Source organism: Taeniopygia guttata, chromosome 14, assembly GCF_048771995.1.
Source record: "Taeniopygia guttata chromosome 14, bTaeGut7.mat, whole genome shotgun sequence".
Taxonomy (NCBI): Eukaryota; Metazoa; Chordata; class Aves; order Passeriformes; family Estrildidae; genus Taeniopygia; species Taeniopygia guttata.
In genome coordinates this window covers 10,491,798-10,511,488 of record NC_133039.1, presented here as the reverse complement: position 1 = coordinate 10,511,488, position 19,691 = coordinate 10,491,798, and the positions used below count along the sequence as shown (strand labels likewise).

Below are 19,691 nucleotides of genomic sequence, written 5' to 3'. Positions count from 1 at the left end.
CCACACTGAAAAAGACAACCCAGATCCTCCTTCAGGCTACAGATTTTTCTTCTTTAGTATGGGACCAATAATTCAACTTCTCTGATTCAAATTCCTCATTTAAAAATGGCTCCAAATTATAGCACCTAATAATTCTTAACAGTATTACGCAAACAGAAAATAACATGCAAGAATATGTGAATGTTTGAAAGGCAGCCATTGCAGGTCATCTAGTCATTCCTTTACCCAAGTTAGAGAGGTTTCTTCCACGGCCTCTCTAAACCCAGTGGATGGATATGATGACACTATTATTTCCATATACACACCAGACAAAATGCATCAGTCGTGATGATGACACCTCTTCCAGTTGTTTAATGTTATAACAGGAGTAAAATCCATGTGCTGGAAGACTTAGACTCATTGTCTGCCCCATGAAAATTAATGTGCTGCGGTTTATGGAACAAGAGGCCATTAAGATAAGTCCTGCTCTTTGCCATTCCTCTTACACTGAAATTCACCATTCTTACCCTCAATTGCTTCTTACTGGTGACATTAAACCCATATTTATCTTTCGATAAAGCTCTCTCTTTCACTGATAGAGAAATGTAGAGTCAACACACACATCTATGTAAAAAACCAAAATAAATATTATGTAATACACACCATATTCCCATATTCCAATCTGATAGAGGATTTCATCGGAAATCCTCTGCAGAAATTTTCACATAAAATTTTTAATTACCATATTTCTATTTGCTTCCACAGGTGAAACACGAAGCTTTCTACAATCAAAAAGCAGTTCATACCCTCTGTGGAGACTGAGTCATCACTGCTGTTTTCAAATATATCAAAGATGTGCAGCAAGTTTTCTACTGCAGGGCAGAAGTGCCAAGAGGACCTACAGTTCTTCTATTTTGTGTTAAATAAAAAATATTTGAGGTACAATGAAACGAGTCACCCTAATTCAATTTCACAGCCATTCTTTTACCAGTGGTTTGAATGAAGCCATCCCAGAGTAGGGATCACTCACATCAGTTCAGAACTGAGCTAAACACTTTTTAATAGCAAAACAGTCAGGCTGAAAGATAGCTCATCTACTAAGGAATTGCTCAGAGACAAAAATAAAGGAAGTAAATAAATGGATAAATGCTCTCTAACACTTAGGCCAGCTTTACTTTCTGATCTACATGAAAACACCTTCTGAAAACAGAGGCCCATGCCCTTAGCAGTGAGGTGAGTTAGAATTGAGTGGAAGAGCGCTCCTGTCTCAGCACCAAGTAATTTGACTTTGTTTTACCTTTTTTCTTTATTTTAAAGACTTCAAGGGAACAGTACTAGCAGGCTCAGAGCTACTAAAACTGAATTAATAGTGCATACACAGAGAAAGAAAAGAAAGGAAAAAAAAAGCTTGGTCCCTACCGTCTCCCACAAATTGAAGGAGGGCGAGATCAATTTGTCTCTTCCAAGGTGATCCTTTCTGGAGAGCAATCCCATAGCCAGTAGTGGCAAAGATGTACCCACTGCCTATTGTGACAAGTTTGCAGCCTTCATCTCTTCCAGCCTTGTAATTCAGCACCGCTGCATCATAGATGAAAGCATCCAACTTCCTGAAATAAAAGAAAACATTTTACAAACCAAATCATTAGGGACAGCTGTTGTCAGACTTCTTTTGTCCTTGATGTTAGGACCCTGTTGAATATCATATGGATTCTTTGATATCATTAATTACATATCCTGCTCTGCTGTATCTAAAATTAACAAAAGGCATCTATTTTAGTGAGGAGAAAGTAGGACACATAGTTTTGCATTTCTATTTTAAGGGATGCTGTTAAAAAATACTGAGCAGAAGAAACCAATCTACAAAATGTCTTGCCCTGATATCTTTGTAGCTTTGCTCTTGGTATGGATTGTATGCTCTTGAGATGAAAAATGGTCTCCAAAACCAACAGAAATTACAGCAAAGAACTTCTAATTGAAACAACAATAGACAATTAGTTTATTTAAAATGCTGAAGCAGATTGAAAATGTTCACCAGTTTTACATACACACCTTTGTTTTACTTCTCTTTCCAAAAATAAACAGTGAGGGTGGAGGTTAAGTCCTTGATAAGACAAAGTCCTTGATATACTGAAGCATATCTCATAAAGCTACCTAATCCCACTTAAATATGATAGAAAATATTTCTTTATGATTCACAGTTCCAAACCTATTATTTGTGTATCTGGAGCACAGCAGGAAGAAAGGAACTTTTGAAAAAGTTTAAGCCTTTTACCCCATCTACCTAAAAATGGAAGAATGGGATAATCTCATTCTCTGAAGAATACAGGGAACACAACAGGAGTGGAAAACAAGTCCAGTAAAGAAAGGAAAAGAAGCAATGTCCTCCAGGGATACTTCTCAGAAGCCCCGTAAAGCAAGTGAGAAGGCAGGTGCATGGATGTTTCACAAATGAAGGCAGGGAAAAGGCACATACAAGAAGAAGAGGCCATTTGGAATGGCAATCACTTGACAGCAGCAGATCCCAGGCAAAGAAAAGGCATTTGTACCTGGCCAGAAATTCATATGCAAACTTCAGAAAGAAACAGATAAAGCTTTTATTTTGCACTGCTGCCCTCATCTGCAGCCAAAACCTTTCAAGATGTTTACTACTTGTAGAAGAGCAGCAGCCTACAACAGCAAGAGAAAAAAGCTGTTGGGGCCTCTGCTCCAACCTCACCTGAATGACACACAACCACAAAGCCACCCCTTTCCCAGGAACATGCCCTCCCTTCCCAGCATCTTTGTGATCCCCTAGGAAGTCAGAAGAGCAGGAAGGACACGGCCACACGAGTGGCTTTGCTGAGCCTCTGCAGCAGGACAGAGCATCACCTGCAGCACTGCTGAAACATTCTGATGGGCTGCAGCTGGCACAGCTGGGCACAGCTCTGCCCACCAACAGTTGGGGCCTGTCTCCACAGAAAGGCAGCTATAAAAATAAATGTACTGTGGCACAAACAGGTACAACAGCATCAGCTTCAATTACATTACATCAGGAAGCACCAGTTGTGACTTCTGTTGCTATGAAGTTTTGGAGTCACGCTTGCTACTAAGCATAAATCAGTTTATGTTGATAAAGCTTTTCATTTATACCCACAGAATGGAGCAAGACCTAGACATATCACATTTTGACTGCTAACAGAAAAAAAGCCCCAACAAGCTTTCATGCATATCATAATTCAAAGTTTATTCATAAATAATCAGTCAACAAGAATTCTAACTTTTTCAGAGCTCTAAATCAAATACCAAAAATGTGGCACTAAAGAAACATATGTCTATCTCACATTAAACCAAGAGGAATACCAGGAGAGTTGTTGAATTTTGTCTGCTACCATGAAAAAGGGAACTTACTGCCACTAATTAATGTTCATTATTGCTTTTCTTCAAGGATATTTATCCCAACAGTCACCATTCAAGTCATCTAATTGAAATTTAGTGAAGTGTTTAATTCAAAGCAGAGATGGTTCATGCAACCATTAAAAAAATAGTTGGGCCATCAGTTCTCTTGCTTTCCCCCTCTTCCCTAAAATTCAGTTAGTGCAACCTTCAGTTTAGAAGTCAGACTAGCTCCAGCAATGCTCAAAATCTGGTTTCCCCCTTCCTTTAAATGGATAATTTAATATGCAGGAAATCATTAAACATCTGGTAGACGATGTCACAAATTCAATCCATAAATAAAACACGGATGGCTACCTGGCACTGGGGGTAATTAAATTGGAAAGGCTCAAGAGAGTGCTGAGGCACTGCCCAAGCCTGCAGCCCTCAACATAAGAGCTGAGTTTTCTAAATTATGGGTTTTGATGCAGCATTTTAGAGACAATCTTTGCTTGTATGAAGACCAAAACCAAAAATCTATGTCCTTTGGGTAGGCTCACAGTGGGAAAAAAAACCCCACAAACTTGTCTGCTGTACCCTCAGCATATTGTAGCTTTTCTGATCTACAGCAGACAATTACCCAAATCAATACAGCCCAGCCTTGCTCGCTGACACCCACAGTTATCGGTGGGGAGGAAAGGAAGGAAAAAAGGAAGGAAGGAAGGAAAGGAAGGAAAGGAAGGAAAGGAAGGAAGGACTCTTCCCCTCTCAGAGGATGCTCAGGGACTGGGAGGTGTTGCTCTCTCCATGGGTACAGACACTGCTGCAACCAGACAAAACCCGCTCTGGAACTTGTCATCTGTTTATTCTGGAATTTATAGTTTTGCAAAGCGAGCACATAAAACACATGCTGTTAAACACAGAGAAAATATAAAGAGTCAGCTATTCTTCTGTCAAAACAGTTTCAGTCAGAAATACAAAGGAAGATCTCTTTGCTAAAGATTCCAGGGCAAAAGCCTTGTACTGCCTCTGAAATTACACTCTTTACGTGCAGCTTGCCTCCTTAGTTACTGAGCACTGCAGCAAAACCTTGGGACTGAAAGACAAAGCACAGCCAGAGTTTCACTCACTCACTGTGGAAGTGCCTCCCCAGTTTCCCAGGAGTCTGGGAACAGTGCAGTGCTCACACATGGAGCAGGTTCTGAGGATGCAGAAGGCTTTACTTTTGAGGACTTTTTCTATACTACTTCTATAGGATCACAACAAATCCCATTACACAAATAATTTAAAAACATGAGGTACTTTCCTGACATATGCTGAGAGCTGAAGGTTCTGCTGTCAGTCACAGCCCACTGTCTTAACTGTAAATTAAAAACTGATTGCCCTGAAAAACCCTTGGTGTCCACAAATACAAACTTATATTCACAATATATTTTCTGCATTTCCAACATAACTCTTATAACCTCTCAAGGCTTAATCATCTCTTCATCGTGTGCTGATTACAGAAGTACTGTTCCTGCAAAGCTCCAGAACACGCTGTACCCCTGCAGCGTGGGCAGGGAGGAACAAGCCCCAACTGAAGCTCTCAGATTTTAGGGCACCCAACTCTTCCATCACCAGGAGGTGAATTTCTGGCATTCCAAATTTTTAAGAACTTTCAGATAACTATGCATATTTCTTAATTAGTGTTTCCAAAAACGGAGACAGCAAAATCTGGGCAAATCCAAAAACATGACCCTTTCTGAGCTGTTTGCAAAGCTGGCAGCTAGATCAGCCCTGGAGGAAGACAAGGCAGGGATGTGTGCAGGCCAGAAGGCTGCTGAGAACACAGAGGACTTTCCTTCCTGCCATATCTGTGTGGGAAAAGCCACAGCTGCTGTTTTGCTGGGCTCTGATGGAACAGCCAGGCTGGGTACATGGCGGGGACTGCTGGACACAGGAGCCCATCCTTGTCTTGTCATTCTCCAGGCAGGACTGGGAAGCCTGGACCTCCAGCTCTCCCTTTTGTTTCTACAGAGACTGGCAAGCCCCAGGTGTTGATTCTTGTGGCAGTGAAACTGCAGTGGGCTGCAGGCTGAGGTTACACCCCCAGTGCAGAGCAGCTTCCACACACCGAGCACAGACCACGCACCCAGAGAGGCTCAGAGCCTCCCAGTCACGTACAATGAACAATTCACCTGTCAGCTCAGTGCAGCCACACCAGGGAGTGAAAAGCTTTGTCACGTTGTGGAGGTTTAAATAAACTGGTAAGAGATACTAGAGAGCTGAGAGAGAACTGCCAAAGCTGGAATGCAGAGAAGGTTCACAACTGCTGTGAACTGGTCAGACAGGCCAGGCACCTCCAGCCAGTGCAGGACAGCAGGACCACAGAGCTGTAACTCATCTGAGCAACAGGCAGGTCTGCAGACTTCCTCACAACCACTGCAATAATCCTGGCTAGCAGGAAAAATAAACTGTTTGGAATATTTATATAACAGTCACTACAAAGGCAAATGTCCTTCATCGTCGAGCAAGCACCAAGAATTTTATCTCACATAGAACATCAGGTAGTATGAAATCATGAATTGGAATAGTTCTAGAAAAACACAAAAGGGCATTACTGAATGTAATAGTTTGAAGTGGGAGATATGTGAAAAATATATGTGGACAGTCCCATAACTAAACATTTATGATTCATCAAGAAGGATAAGAGTTGAAAAATCAGGATAGCTATTGCAAAAACTCATTCTCAAGCATTGCTGCACACATGCAAAATTGCCTGTGTAGAGAAAATTTGAGTTAAAGAAAAAGGTACAGAAAAGCAATTTCAGAAAAGTTGAAAACGCTTCCCTATAATTTTCCCCATCTTTATTATTGACACAACTTTTCATAAAATTCCTATGATGAAAACTGAAAATGAAGATGAGACAAATGCTCCTTTATTCGTCACCTCTCCCTTAACAACAGAAGTATAACACAATTGAAAAATGTTCCTTTGGTTTTTTAACCAACTACATGATCCTTCAATGATTTTGTTCTCTTGATGGAATGAGAAGTAAAAATCTAAAATGCCAATCTGCTCAGTAGTTCTGGAGCCACAATGGCATTAGGCAAAAAAAAAAAAAAAAATGGTGTTCACTTAAGGCTGGATTAAATTTCAGCATATATTTTTAGAGATCATCAATAGCAGTGTTGGGAAGGGCAGCAAGTACAAACACACTGTCTGTAAGATCTGATGGGTTTACATCATAAACTTTCATTTCATCCCTTCTTTCTCCACAGAAGGGATAAAAGAAAGTATGTCAAGAGTGAACAATGAGGGAAAGCATCATTTGTGTCTGTGTCCTGGGGATCCAGTGCTGAAAGGTCACTGTGGAATGACACAGCAATCAAAGGGAAAGAATGCTGCTCTGAAGATGAGGCTTCCATGAAAGTCTCTAAAGTGACACTTTGATACTGCTGGAGCAAAAGCAAATATTTAACCTTTAGTATGAGGGACTGTTGATTTCTCTTACACAGTTTTGACTAAAATGCATTTCAGGTTATCTGATGCACTTCATCACCAACAGTGACTTTATCTTTCAGTACATATTCAAATGGCTCCTCAGAGAACTGAACACACACACTGAGCGGATTTCTTTACATCTTGATATTGCCAATTCATTAGGGGAATATTGAACAACCACCCCCTGCAACAACGCAGGTCAGCAAAGTATAACCCAGTTAAATGATGAGCCCATGAGCACAGAACAGCTTTCAACTCTTCTCTCAGCTTCAACTATCCTCACTTCAATCTTCACACAGGGAACACAGACAAAATTTGAAAGAGCAGGTTCTGACAGACATTAGCCCCACCCATGAGAGGTTGTGGAGGCTTCACCTTGCCTGCCAGGGCAATCCCAGCTGCCCGAAAATCCACAGAGAACCTCCCTTGGCTATGGTTACCTGAATGGTCACATTCACCCTCCTCACTCACGGGAGCTCCCATCCACCATCCCTCTGCCCAAATACCTTCCCATTCTCTCTAACTTTTCCCTTAGCAACAAAATAATGGAAAATTTAGTGTGCCTTTATGATTAATTTATACAAAGGAAGATTGTCCCACTTCACATCTCAGAAGCCAAGCCAAGAAGTTTTTGCAACGCATCAGTTTATCAAAACACAAAACTTGAAGAGCTGAGTGGGGGGAATATATTTTTAGATTAAAGATTTTGTCCCAGTTACAATAGTATAATGAAGGATAAATTCAGCACAGCTCACCAAGTACCTGATCTCAACCCCAAATGAAATGAAGACTAAAACTCAGAATAGCTTCTGAAAAGAATGGGGATTAGATGGTACACGGCTACTTCCACCTGTTCATTTTAGTTCCAGGCTGTTTATAATATTTAGAGATGTTAGACAGATAACAGCATTACCTAAAAAAGTTATAATGCAGACAAAGGAAGTAATATTAAAAAAAAAACAAAACAAAAAAAAAAACAACAAAAAAAAAAACGCAATTAAAAAAAAAAACTCCATAAGAGCACTCAGGTACTGAGTAAAGGAATTTGAAATAAATTACTAAAAATAACTTTTTCCTGGAGGAAGGTTTCTGTGCATCAGGTGAATAGGAGAAACGGGGTTGATTGTTTTTCTTTCTTAAAAAAAAAAAAAAAAAAATGTTGCAAAAGAAGCAATCTTCTGGCCGGAAGAAGGAAATTCCCAAAAATGTAAGAATTATAAAAAAATAACTGCATTTCCTGAAAGCCAGCAAGTTATGGGGAAACAGGAATTGGCCATCAGAAAAACTGGTGCCAGAAAATCCTGCCATGAGTGGAAATGCCATAGGAGTCCTTAAGTTTGAGCTGGCAGCTTGCAGTGCTGAACTCTGCTCACTTCTGCAGTGAAATGAGCTCTGTGCTCATTCAGCCACACATTTCTTTTAAGAACTAGATTTCAGAATTGATACTGAAGAGATCCCTCTGGAAAATATTCCTAGATGGAACAGCAAATTTAAATGTTTTCACATCTCTGCAGCCCTCTGGCACAGACAGTAGTTGCCCAGTTGCAAACCAGATTTCCAATTCTTAGCTCGTGTGGCTACAGCTGGAACATCCATTTGAAATCATTCCCTGCAGAGCACAATGCCAAAATGAGCATTAGAATGAACACTGAAACATATATTAGATTAAACCACCACAGAAAGCATCATAATGTAAATGGAAATTGTTACCCCAGCCATCTGATGCCAAATTAAATTAAGTTATTGATTGCAGAAGTTGTCTGAACTTGATCAGCCAAGACAGAAAACCCTGAATGGGCCAAACTGTTTAACAGAGATATTTTTTTACAGAATGTCAGGAAGGAAACAGTTATTCACATTTTAGCTCCTTCAGACAGTTTTAAGGAAAGTGTATTTGTACAATAATTTAGTGCTTATTGTCAAAACTGATAGTGGTAAGTAGACATCCTGGAGTACAGCAAACATCTGGCTGCCCCAGGTAGTTCAGGATCTTTGTTCAGTGCTCTTTGATGCTATCCGTGTGTTTATATGATGAGAGCACCCATACGTGGTGTTCTCTCTTCATGTATCATTGCAGGTGTCCTGGAGGGTTGCAAGCAATAAATTATTATGACTACAGATATCTCATCTCGTGCTACCTACAGGCCTTTTCCTTTCTCTCTCAAATACTCTTCAGAGTTAACCACCCCTGTTAAAAATTGGGTTTTAACAGAGTTAACCATTCCTGTTAACCCTTAAAATTTGGTTAAAGATTTGGACATTTCTGTGAGTTCTAGTTGTAAGCTGCTATTGTATCCCCATGAGAACAATGAAGAAGTTGTGCTTTTAATAAAAAATTAAAATATATAATTTTTCTTTCGAACAGACAACTTCTCTCACAGCTTGCCCTCATCTTTTGAGGTGAAAAGGTATGAATCACAGAAAAAAACAAAAACTAGGAAGTTTTTCCTTTGGTGAAAATGTTGATGATATTTTTTCTGTAAAAATAAAACAAAAATATTGAAATTGGTTTTGCATTGAAGTGGAGAGATGTCAGCTGGCTGCCTAAAAGACAAGTGGGGTTCGACTTTAGGCACATCACTACTTAATTGGCAGTCCTAATTAGCAGTAGCACCTGCTGGGCACAGTCCCAGCTGTGCTGCAGCTGATGGAAACAGGGATGTTTGCCTCCTGGTTATGCCTGTGCCACGCTGCAGAGGCTGCCAGCTCAGCCTCTGACCTGGTTGTATTTGTTCAACAAATAACAGAGTGCGTGAGGCTGTGAATTGGATAATTTATAATCACTGTGAGAGCAACAAAAATCCAATTCAGGCCAATAAATTCACAGATGGGGTTAAAAGGCCATTGGGGCCTTCTGGGGTCTTCCTGTGAGCTCTGTCTGCTTAGTGCTGTAAGATTCCATAAAACATGTTAATAATCATGTTCTTTTCACATGGGAGAGTGGGCTTGCAAGGAGGAAATAACTCCTCATGCCATTTGCGCTGCTTCCAGGTGTTTCTGCTGGCATTATAACTTGTCATTAAAGGATGCTGAGAATACAACTGTCCTGCGTCCCTGTCAAAGTGACAGCTCAGAACAGCCTGCAGGCCGAGAGCAGCTCCTCAGGGGCAGCTCATAAATCATGGGGATGTAACCCTTCACATCTGATAACCCAGCACAGCCGAGGCCATTGCTGCTGTGGCTGTGGCAGTGCAAACATGCTGCCACTACTGCAGCCTTTCCAAGCAGCTCTGTAATTCCATCAGCATGTCAGAGAGGACGTGGGAATAAGGTGCTCAACTGATGTGTATCAACACAAGCACTGCTGTCTTTAACAGGACGGCAGATGAAGTCCCAAGTAAACTTTAGCATCAAATCCCTGAGCACACAGTCACAGCTGTGGCTGGCAATAAAAGCTGTAAAGCACTCATGACAGCCAGGGGATCTGCAGCTGCACATGGGGCTGCTTGCCTGGGGAACACCAGGGACTCATTCCTGCAGCTCCCTTGAAAGGAAGTGACGGGCAACAGGCGAGCAAACATTTCCCATTTCATCCCTACAGTAAAAAGAGCCTCTCCCAAATTAATTTCCTCATTTCAGCCATTAGCAGTTAAATCCCAGACTATATGCCAGTGTAGATGTGCTGGGGCAAAGGTGAAAACATGAAATGAATTTCCAGTTTATTGCCATTGCAATTGCTCCTCTTGACAGTTTTACAGCCACAAATAGAAACACTGCATACAAACTCAAGAGCTATGAGCTCATACAACCCACACCAGAGAACTGCAACTGGAAGGCCGCTTTGCCTGCAAAAAGATTATATTCTTTAACTATAATCTCTTCAGGAAAAATATAGCCAGGCAAACAGAAGGAAGCACACCCAAAGAGCCACTGCAAATGTAAGACAATAATTAATGACTTCCTATTTTGGAATTTATTCTCTCTTCAAAAAGTACAATCAATAGGATCTGTCCCCCTGGTACAGAGGGTTCTAGAAATGTAGATCAATTAAATGCAGCATGGACAGAAATGCTTGCAATGCATTTTCAAGGCTGTGTTTGATCAATAAACATCCCAAGAGCTCAGGGAAGCATCCACAGCTCTGGCAGAGCTGGGCACTCCCACCAAGAACACATTAGCTAATGCCTTACAGACTCTGCTCTTCTGAGCAATGCCCAGGGCAAAAACTGCCATTTCTCTTCTCATTAAGGAACAAAACCCTACAGAAGCCCTGAGCTGCTTGGTCCTGCCTAAGGAACAATCCCAGGCTCTGCACGTAGCACAGCACATGTGGACCACCTGATCCCTTAAATGCATGAAATTTAGTGACAAACACAAGTACACGTTTTGACAAGCTTATAAGATCAAGATTGCTTTCAGTAGCAGACTGCATTGAAGGAGGGACAATATTTTGCCATTTTGAAAATTTTTAAGTAGTACTTCAATAACAAGATCTTCCTTCTTAACAGACCTGGTTGCAAACTGACACATTAAATTAATAAATTTCTGCTGATGTTCAAATGGTGTTTCAGCAGCTTCCTGAGAAATACATCTCAGAAATCAGACACTAGTAACAAGAGATGGATATTACTGAGTCTTTACAGAATTTTTTAAGATCTTTTCAGAAACAAAGGTTGATTTTGTATCCAAGAGGAACAACCAATAAAGCTGATAACTTTACCTTCACCCCTGAACAGCCTTCATGAATAAGCTGCAGTGAGTCCCCTATGGGGATTCACCTGAGGGAGCAGGTATAATGTCAATGTCAGACTAACACAAAAATCTTATTTCCACTTTGATTTGCAGCATTTCCCAGGTAATAATCTCAAACATTTTGATGCTAATGGAACAAGATAGGTCCAAGCCTATTGCCCATGCAAGGAAGTTGCTTGTTCTAATTAAAAAAAACAAAGGCAGATGCTTTCTTTGTACATTAATTTCTGAAACAGTACCAGCTTCACCTCTCAAAGATGAAACCAGAAAGGGGCTGGGTGTGCTTTCAAGGCTACCCAGACACAGACATCAGCACATTCACCTCTGCATGTACAGCAATACTCCAACACAAGTCTTATCTAACCCTGACACCTGACCAGGAAATAAAGGCAGGAATACCATTTATTTTATACATATTTCTATCCATATTTCCCCCCATGCCCAGGCTTTTTCTGGACTGAAGCAGCTGATTTTCTACTTCTTGAAAGAAAGCAAGAAAGCAGACAGCAGTTTGGTTTTTAATTTGTTTTCAGAAATCTGTGCATCTGAAATTTAATGTTTGTCTTCCCACATTCTCCTTCCAGTTCAACTCAATAACATTATGTACTAAACACAACGGTCTCAAAGATCAAGATATTTCCAATACATCTCAAGACATTAATGCTAATTAAAGTTGATCAAAAGACTTTGTTTGAGATACAGCAAAACCAGGCTGAACAGTGACAAGATGCTACTTTATAACTTCATTCTATTTAGATCACAAGGGCCACATGTATGGCATTATTCAGTCATTAGCATTGCTTCACTGCTGGTAATTTTTGCTCCATCTTGAAATTAGAATCAAACACTATATAAAGGTAATTAAAAGGGACTAAACCTCATGTCTCCAATTAAGCAAAAATAGTTTTAAAAGTGAGATTGGAAATACAGGTTATACAAACACTTCAGGGATAACACAGTTCATATTTATTTTAACTCACAGCAGCAATTATCAACCAGATTCTTTGCAAGTCTTTCTCAGTCTATAGACTATGACTAAAATTATCAGATAGCTCATTTTCAAAAAGCTGTGCAAAAGCAGCAAGTCTTACCATGGATAAGGGAAGTTGCTTGTTGTATCCCCAAGGATGAGAATGAAAAAAAAAAAAAAAAAGGTAAAAGTGCAGGAAGTTTTGGGAAGAGATAAAGATGAAAAGAGACAAATTAGCTGTAATAAGGTGAACAGAACACACACACTGAAGAGGGAAATAGAAATTATGTATTTGTTTGGAAGCAGAAGCAGTCTGAGGAAGAAGAGATGAGTCATCCTCAAAAGAGCCACAGAAACACAGACTCCATGGGACCAGATGTACTAAATATCAGTGAATCAGGGAGGCAAGGAAATTAAAGATATCTCAACTAGACTTCAAGTTTAGTTAAAGATGAAAGGGCAAATTTTACATCGGAGAGAGAAAGAATTTGGTCAACAAAATCATGAGGGAGAGAAAGAAGGTACAATTCTGTATGCTGAAGAACAGAAAAAATGGCAGAAAAAAATGAAATATTGTTTTTGAAGACTATGAGTCTGAAAGCAGCTGACATGCTGCTGTTCAATCCTTCTGCAGGTGCCACCAGACAAAATCCCAAGGAGCACAGCTGGAGGTAGCAGCTACTTGTATTGACCCAGAAGTTTATTTGTACCATCTGCTTCAGAAATATCAGTCAAGGGGAACAAGGCAGACACCTGGGAGTATCCACACAGAGCAATCACTCAGAAGAGGAAAGAAACTTCAGCAGGGGAAAAGGATTCTGTCAAAAATGAATAGCTGATGCTGTCAAAAGGAGCAAAGCTCTTGAGAAGGACCATCAGCTGGCCCAGGAGCAGGCAGCCTGAGTTTCAGTGAACATGCTGAACAGCCCTGCAGTCAGGCTGGCCCCCCTCTTTTCACACTTAGGCATCTGAGGAGTGGCCTGATTTTCAAGCTAACAGCAGTTTTTCAGGGCTTTCAGTAGCACAAATGTTTGGTGAAAAGTCCAAGCAGTATACATCCCCTAAATAAACTGTCCATCCAACAGAACAAGTCCTACAAATGGCTGAAATCAGGACGTCTCCTTCTTCAAAAATTCCCAGCAGGAATGGTAGGAGCCAGCTGTCCATCTCTAATGCACAATTCAGCTGTCACCCAGGAAATGTGACCTGCACAGGCTGGGTCAGAGCAGGAGCTGCAGTCTGGAAGCCCCTGGGCAAGGCTGATCTCACGCAATGTTTGTTACACATCTGGGATGGGATGGGACAAACCAGGCCTGGGAAGTGCCAGCTGAGAATGCCTGGAGAAATGGGGACAGACAGAGTCCAGACAGCAGCAAGGAGACAGAAGAGAAGGAAACAGCTGGAAGGACAACTTTTTAAAGAAGGGAGTCTTCACTCTAAGGAAAGATTTCAGGATTTTAAGGTGTTTTGCTTAAGTAATACATTACAGTCCCATACATGTTTGGCAGAATGGGAGGAAAAATTAAAAGGATAAGCAGTTCCCCAAAAAAGATCAAACAGGATGTTTCAGTATAGGAAGAAATGTGTCCTGTGTTCACCATAAATAAGGAGAGATGTTCATTGAAATACCCCCTAGAGTAAATATATTTAAACCCACTGAAGTAATTTCTCACCTCAAAACAAAACCTAAAAAGCCTATATTGAGAAAATAATATTATTATGATATTATTAACAAATATAATCATGCTGCTATCAAGCCTAAATGTTTAAAGCTAGCAGATTACTGTCACACAGATGAATAATGATATGAGCAATGAGTCACTCTCACGCCTTTGGAGGATTAAGAATGGAAATTTGACTCTTTGTCCAACCAGGCAGGTTGGGCTACTTCAGAGGAAAAAGGATGATGGCCCTCAAGACTAAATCTCAGATCTTAAGAAAAAAGGACAATAACATTTACCAGAATATTTACCAAGATTGTCAGAAGCAGGATTAGGCAGCACTTCAAAGATAGCAAGAGACTGTACTGTCTTCAAATCCAATAAACATTAATTCTGCCCTTTGAAACTACTTCTCATAGGACATTGAAGCTACCATGTAATTTTAAAACAATCATAAAAATCACAGTCAATCATTTTCCTTTTTGGTAACTCTACAGTGCAGTTGGAAAAAAAAAAGTGCCATGTACTACACAGCAGCCTGACATGAGTCTGTTCAGTACCACAGAAAGCACGGATCAATAGTTCTCTGTTTCTGAAAAGTTTACAGTATTCTTTAAAAGACATGGAAAAAAAACTCACCCAGTTTTCAAGCTGACCAAGGCATCTTCAACTCCTTTCTGGTTAAACTTGGTCATGTAAAGGTGCATATCAGGGTAGTTGTTTCGGATATTCCTCTCAGTGCTTCCATTTGGGACCGTTCCAAACCGAAAAGGAGGTGAATAATCATGTGGCCTTTGAAACTAGAGATAAAGGGGATAAGCAAAGTGTTTCAGGCATCCAGAATGTGAAGAAGAGCAATTTCAGGCTGAAAAAGAAGTTGTGTGAATCGCCTCAAATTTCTTCTAGGCAAAGGCTGTGGACCAATTCAGGTCTATTATACCAGAAACTGTCTTCACACCAATTGATCATCTACATCCAAGGTAAAACCAGCTCCATTTTGCCACTCAATGTGACTCTCTCCCACGCTTTCCACTATGGCAGGACAGCAGAAACTGGAGCAGATCATCTCTCTAGGGAGCCCAAACACACTGGCAAACTGCAACCAAAGGAAAAGTTTTTTTGTTGCTAGTCCTTTCACACTTCCATCTCAGTTGGGACATTGTGATTCTGAATCAGGAAGATGGGAAAAGGATCATCCACAGTACTCGACAGGGAGCCCAATGCCCCAGTCCTGGAGGGTGCCAGGGATTGCAGGGAGCTGTGCCAGGGAGAGGCAGAGTGAGGGAGTTTCCTTCCACCCATGACTGGAGGGGAATAAAAGCTCTGGCAGCTTCCACAGGGGCTCAGCAACTCATTGGTTGATATGAGAAGGGCTTCTGGAGCTCCCACACCTGTAATCCTAGTCCCTGTTCAACCCTACCACTGCAAACTAGGAACCATTTGCTTGAGGACACATAGGTTTATTCTTAAATTTTACTCTCTCTATCACTATTGCATCAGCACAGATGAACCAGCCAGGGGGGATCTGCAGAGGAATGGCAATAGCTCAGGGCACATTCAGGCTTCACACTTGGCAATCCTTCAAATAATCTCACGTAAATTTTTTGCTAACAGACCTGAACATTTTATATGCACCTTTTCAACATCTTCCTTTAAAACCCAAATGACAATTTAGGATTAAAATGTCTCTTTAAGAAACAAATGAAAAAGGTCACTCAGATTAGAGGAACTACTGGCTAATGAGGAAATTGAATTGAGCATTGATAAAAGCAGTCACCCATGAATTCCACTCTAAATGCACTGTTTTTATTGCTGAAGTTAGAAGAGCAATCTATATGTCCTGTGCTGCAAGAGATGCCTAATATTTATACATGCTGATTCCTTTGGGGCTCCATATGAAATATTTTTCTTTTTAACATTTGGTCTCAGGGCACCAAGAATTCCCAAGATCCAGTGCCAATTTGCAAAGAGAATACAAATGGGTTTATACAAAAACTGGGAGTATTTTCAATTCCATCAAACCTTGACTGTGAAATTATTGTTACAACACCATTTTCTTGTTACAGAACTACAATTAAATGCTTCGTTTTAATTAAGCATATTTTGACAAAGCATAAAGGAACGAACTCTATTTTTCTCTATTTGTTTAGCTAACAGATGTCTTACTTTCCTCATTTTCCTTTTCAGAGCTTTACTGTTTAAATTATAACTTTGCTACTACTTTTACACATAGTAATTGACCCATGCACCAAAATTACACTGTACACTACTCATGATTCTTAGTCTATATTTGCTATCTCCCTTTCTGAGTTTATTATGCAGCACTGAAACAAACCCTGCTTTTAAACATATGTCCAGAGATTCTACTGATATAAATGTAGCTTGCTATCAACTTTATTTAAATCTAGAGATAATGTATCTCTGATCTATTGAGATGGCTTCATTTGTCTCCTAAATTTGCTAGTCAATAGAACTGCAAAAAATAGAACTGTCAATTTCAGGACCTGTGAGACTTGCTGCTCCTTATATTGCTGGAATATTTTGGAAATTCAGCTGGTGGTGAGCATTCTGCAACCTCAGCTCCCAGTATGGCAGGGGAACTGGGGGAATGGTAGGAGAACTGGGGGAACAGGGCCATTATGGTGTATTCTGGTGATTTCAAAGTGGAGTTTGTTTTTAAATAGTCTCACTTTTCAAGAACATTCATATGAATCTAGGATGTTGGCAGGCATTTCCTCTCATAGGAATAGTTGAAAGAATTAACACATCTGTTCAAATTGAACGTTCATGGAAGACAAAAATATTTCTGCAGAAGAGAAGGATTAATAAAAAGCCCATGTTCAATCAAAAGTCACAGAGCTAAAAAGCAAATTAATAGTTACAAACCCCATCTACACACTGGAATTTCTTGGCACCAACCAAAAAATGTTATCACTAACAAGGTGATTATTTTTGAAACTATCTTCTGGTACTACTGCCTGCTCACAGACTACTTGCAAAGAAGAAAGAGGTTTAAATCTTTTTACTAACACTGCACTCATATCTGAGATGAATAAAGTTTTCATTGACAACATTAAACTTCTATTCTGTGAACCACCATGTCCTGGAGAAGCACACAGGACTGTCACTGTGACTGCAGCGAAGATCTATGTGGCAGACAAGAGACAAGAAAAGAAAAAAAATCAAGCCTCTACATGCATTCATTGTCCCTAAAGTCCCATGATGAGAAACAAAATATGTCATGTTTGCTAGGAAATAATTTTATTCCTAGACATTTCATGAAATGCTGATCTGTTAAATCATGGACAGAATTCTTGAACTGAATGCACAAGGCCCTTGTTTGAGTCATAGGGGAGAGATCTGCTTTTATTCTGAAGAATGACCAATTCATTCTTGTCTCCCCCTGCTCTGCCACCTGACAGAACTGTAGTACATGGCATCACAATTCCAGTCTTTTGCTTTTATTTTTATTTTTCTATATGCCTTAATATAATAAATAATGACTTAATAAAACTGGCAATTTCATTAAGTCAGCAAGTGATCTTCCAGAAACATTACATTCTGACATAAAGATTCACATGCTTGCCTGGAGCACGTGTACATGAGGCAATTCCCATCTGTGACAGAACCCCAGCAGACCAACACTTTGTGAGACAGTTCTGTGCACAGCTACCTACCCTCCTTCAGCAATTTTTTTCCTCTTTCATTGCATGAAATATGCATAAAAGGTCTCAAAAGTACAAAAGCCACGAATTTCAGTCTTTGCTGGATACTTTGGACTCATTTTCTGTACAAAGACAAAACTTTTGATCATCTATTACATACACAAGAATGTCAAAATATAATTTTCCTCTCATTTGCTGAATCATTTGAGTTTGTGAACACCCACCCCTCCTAACTCCAGAACATGCTGTGCCATGTATTTCTGGGTGACACTCCGATGATGTGGCATTCACAAATTCATTAGCAACATCTCATGGGATGAGTAAACTATAAGGAGGTCTTAGAGCACCGAGGGGTAAATAACATTTTATCATCATGTCAGCAAGCCTGGGGAACCAGCTGATAGAGTGCAACAGAGTTCCTGAATGGGCAATTGAGTGCTGAGGGTCAGGGCTGGCAGCTCAGAGAGAGGGGAGCATTTCCTGATGTTTCCATCACATGGGGACACCCCAGCATCTCTAACTGGAATCATTTTATTGCACTGGCAGCACAGCATTGACAGAAGAGCTTGACTTGTCAGGTATGGCAGTAGGAAAAGTGGGAGGGAAGAATAACAAACTGATTTACCAGCCCAGAAATGGGGTTTGAGTTTTTTAATTTTTGTACAAAATTTAGTGAACTTTTAGGTATTAATTATTCAAAATTGATTATATCCACATTTCTGGCCTTGCCTATGACTGCTTTGCTTCCTGCAAGGGTCAGAGTTCTGTACTGAACTGTATAAACATGGCAAAGAGGGGAGCAAAATAATTTAACAACAATCAGATTACATTCCTATAAATTATCCCAAATTATTTGATTTTTTAAAATCCAAGAAACCTCAGGATTGTGGAGGAGGCAAGACTTATGTATGACAAGAAGAATGTTCTGAAATAGTTCATTGCTCTTCTGGAGTTCTAACTTCTTTAATTTAATCAGAAAAGGCATGGCTTCCCTGACTTATATCTATGTGCTTCAGGCAAAGTTTGAAGAACAAAAAAAATAGAAACAAAGGTGGCAGATCAAATAAATGATCAGCAGACCACACAAGAACAGATGGTATTTTCTGATTCAAGTATTTTTCTATTTTTATTTTGCTTTTTGTGGAAACGAAATCCTACTTAGCAGTCAGAATAGGAAAAATTATGAAAACTAAGGAAGTTATTAGCCAAAAGCTAGAGAACAAGAGCTGACATTTCCAGCCCTGTGGCAAAGAGCCAGCGAGGAGGGGAAGGTGAGGGTGCAGCCAGACCTGAGCCCCACTGCTGTGCCAGGTGCAAGGCAGAGCCTGCCAAAACCCAGGGAAATGCTCTGTTCTCTCACCAACAGGAGAAAGACATTTCTCAAATCTTCATTTTTTTAATCCCCAAGAGAGAATGCCATTTATCTGTCTCTTCTAAGAATATTATCTTAAAATAGAGGGATATTTAATAATCTTTATGCTCTTTCAAAGGTTGTGTGACAACACAATTAAATGAAAACAAAACTATCATCATTTTTTGTTTATTTTTATCTTTCCTCTAGCCATGCTTGCTTTGATATACCAGGCAATCAATCAAAGGCTGATCATAAAAAGCAGTTAAAACAAAAAAAAACCAAAAAAAAAAAATAGTAACACTTTCCTTTATTTTCTATCCTTTGAGAAAAAAAGCCTTTTGTGAAGTTGTCCCCTGGCTATACTGCATTTAAATATTTCTTCTTAATGTCAATATTTAGTTTCATTTTCAAACAACTGGGCACAGACTTAACAAAAGCATGCCCTTCAGGTATCTTGTGCATATTCATCACAATAATTTTGCTAATGGACTTTTTTCTATGAATATACTACTAATATCCCACAAAATTTTTCAAG

The 19,691-nt window shown here is 39.9% G+C and overlaps 1 protein-coding gene across 2 annotated transcripts in view; it reads right to left on the bottom strand.

Moving 5' to 3' along the window:
- Positions 1-19,691, bottom strand: part of GRIN2A (glutamate ionotropic receptor NMDA type subunit 2A) — a 159,831-nt gene that overhangs the window by 23,481 nt on the left and 116,659 nt on the right. For both annotated transcript variants that reach the window (XM_072935596.1, XM_072935597.1), the window contains 2 exons: positions 14,777-14,937; positions 1,399-1,586 (listed from right to left, as the gene is read on the bottom strand). In XM_072935596.1, coding sequence (XP_072791697.1) covers positions 1,399-1,586; positions 14,777-14,937 — 349 coding nt within the window. The remainder of the gene's footprint in view (positions 1-1,398; positions 1,587-14,776; positions 14,938-19,691) is intronic.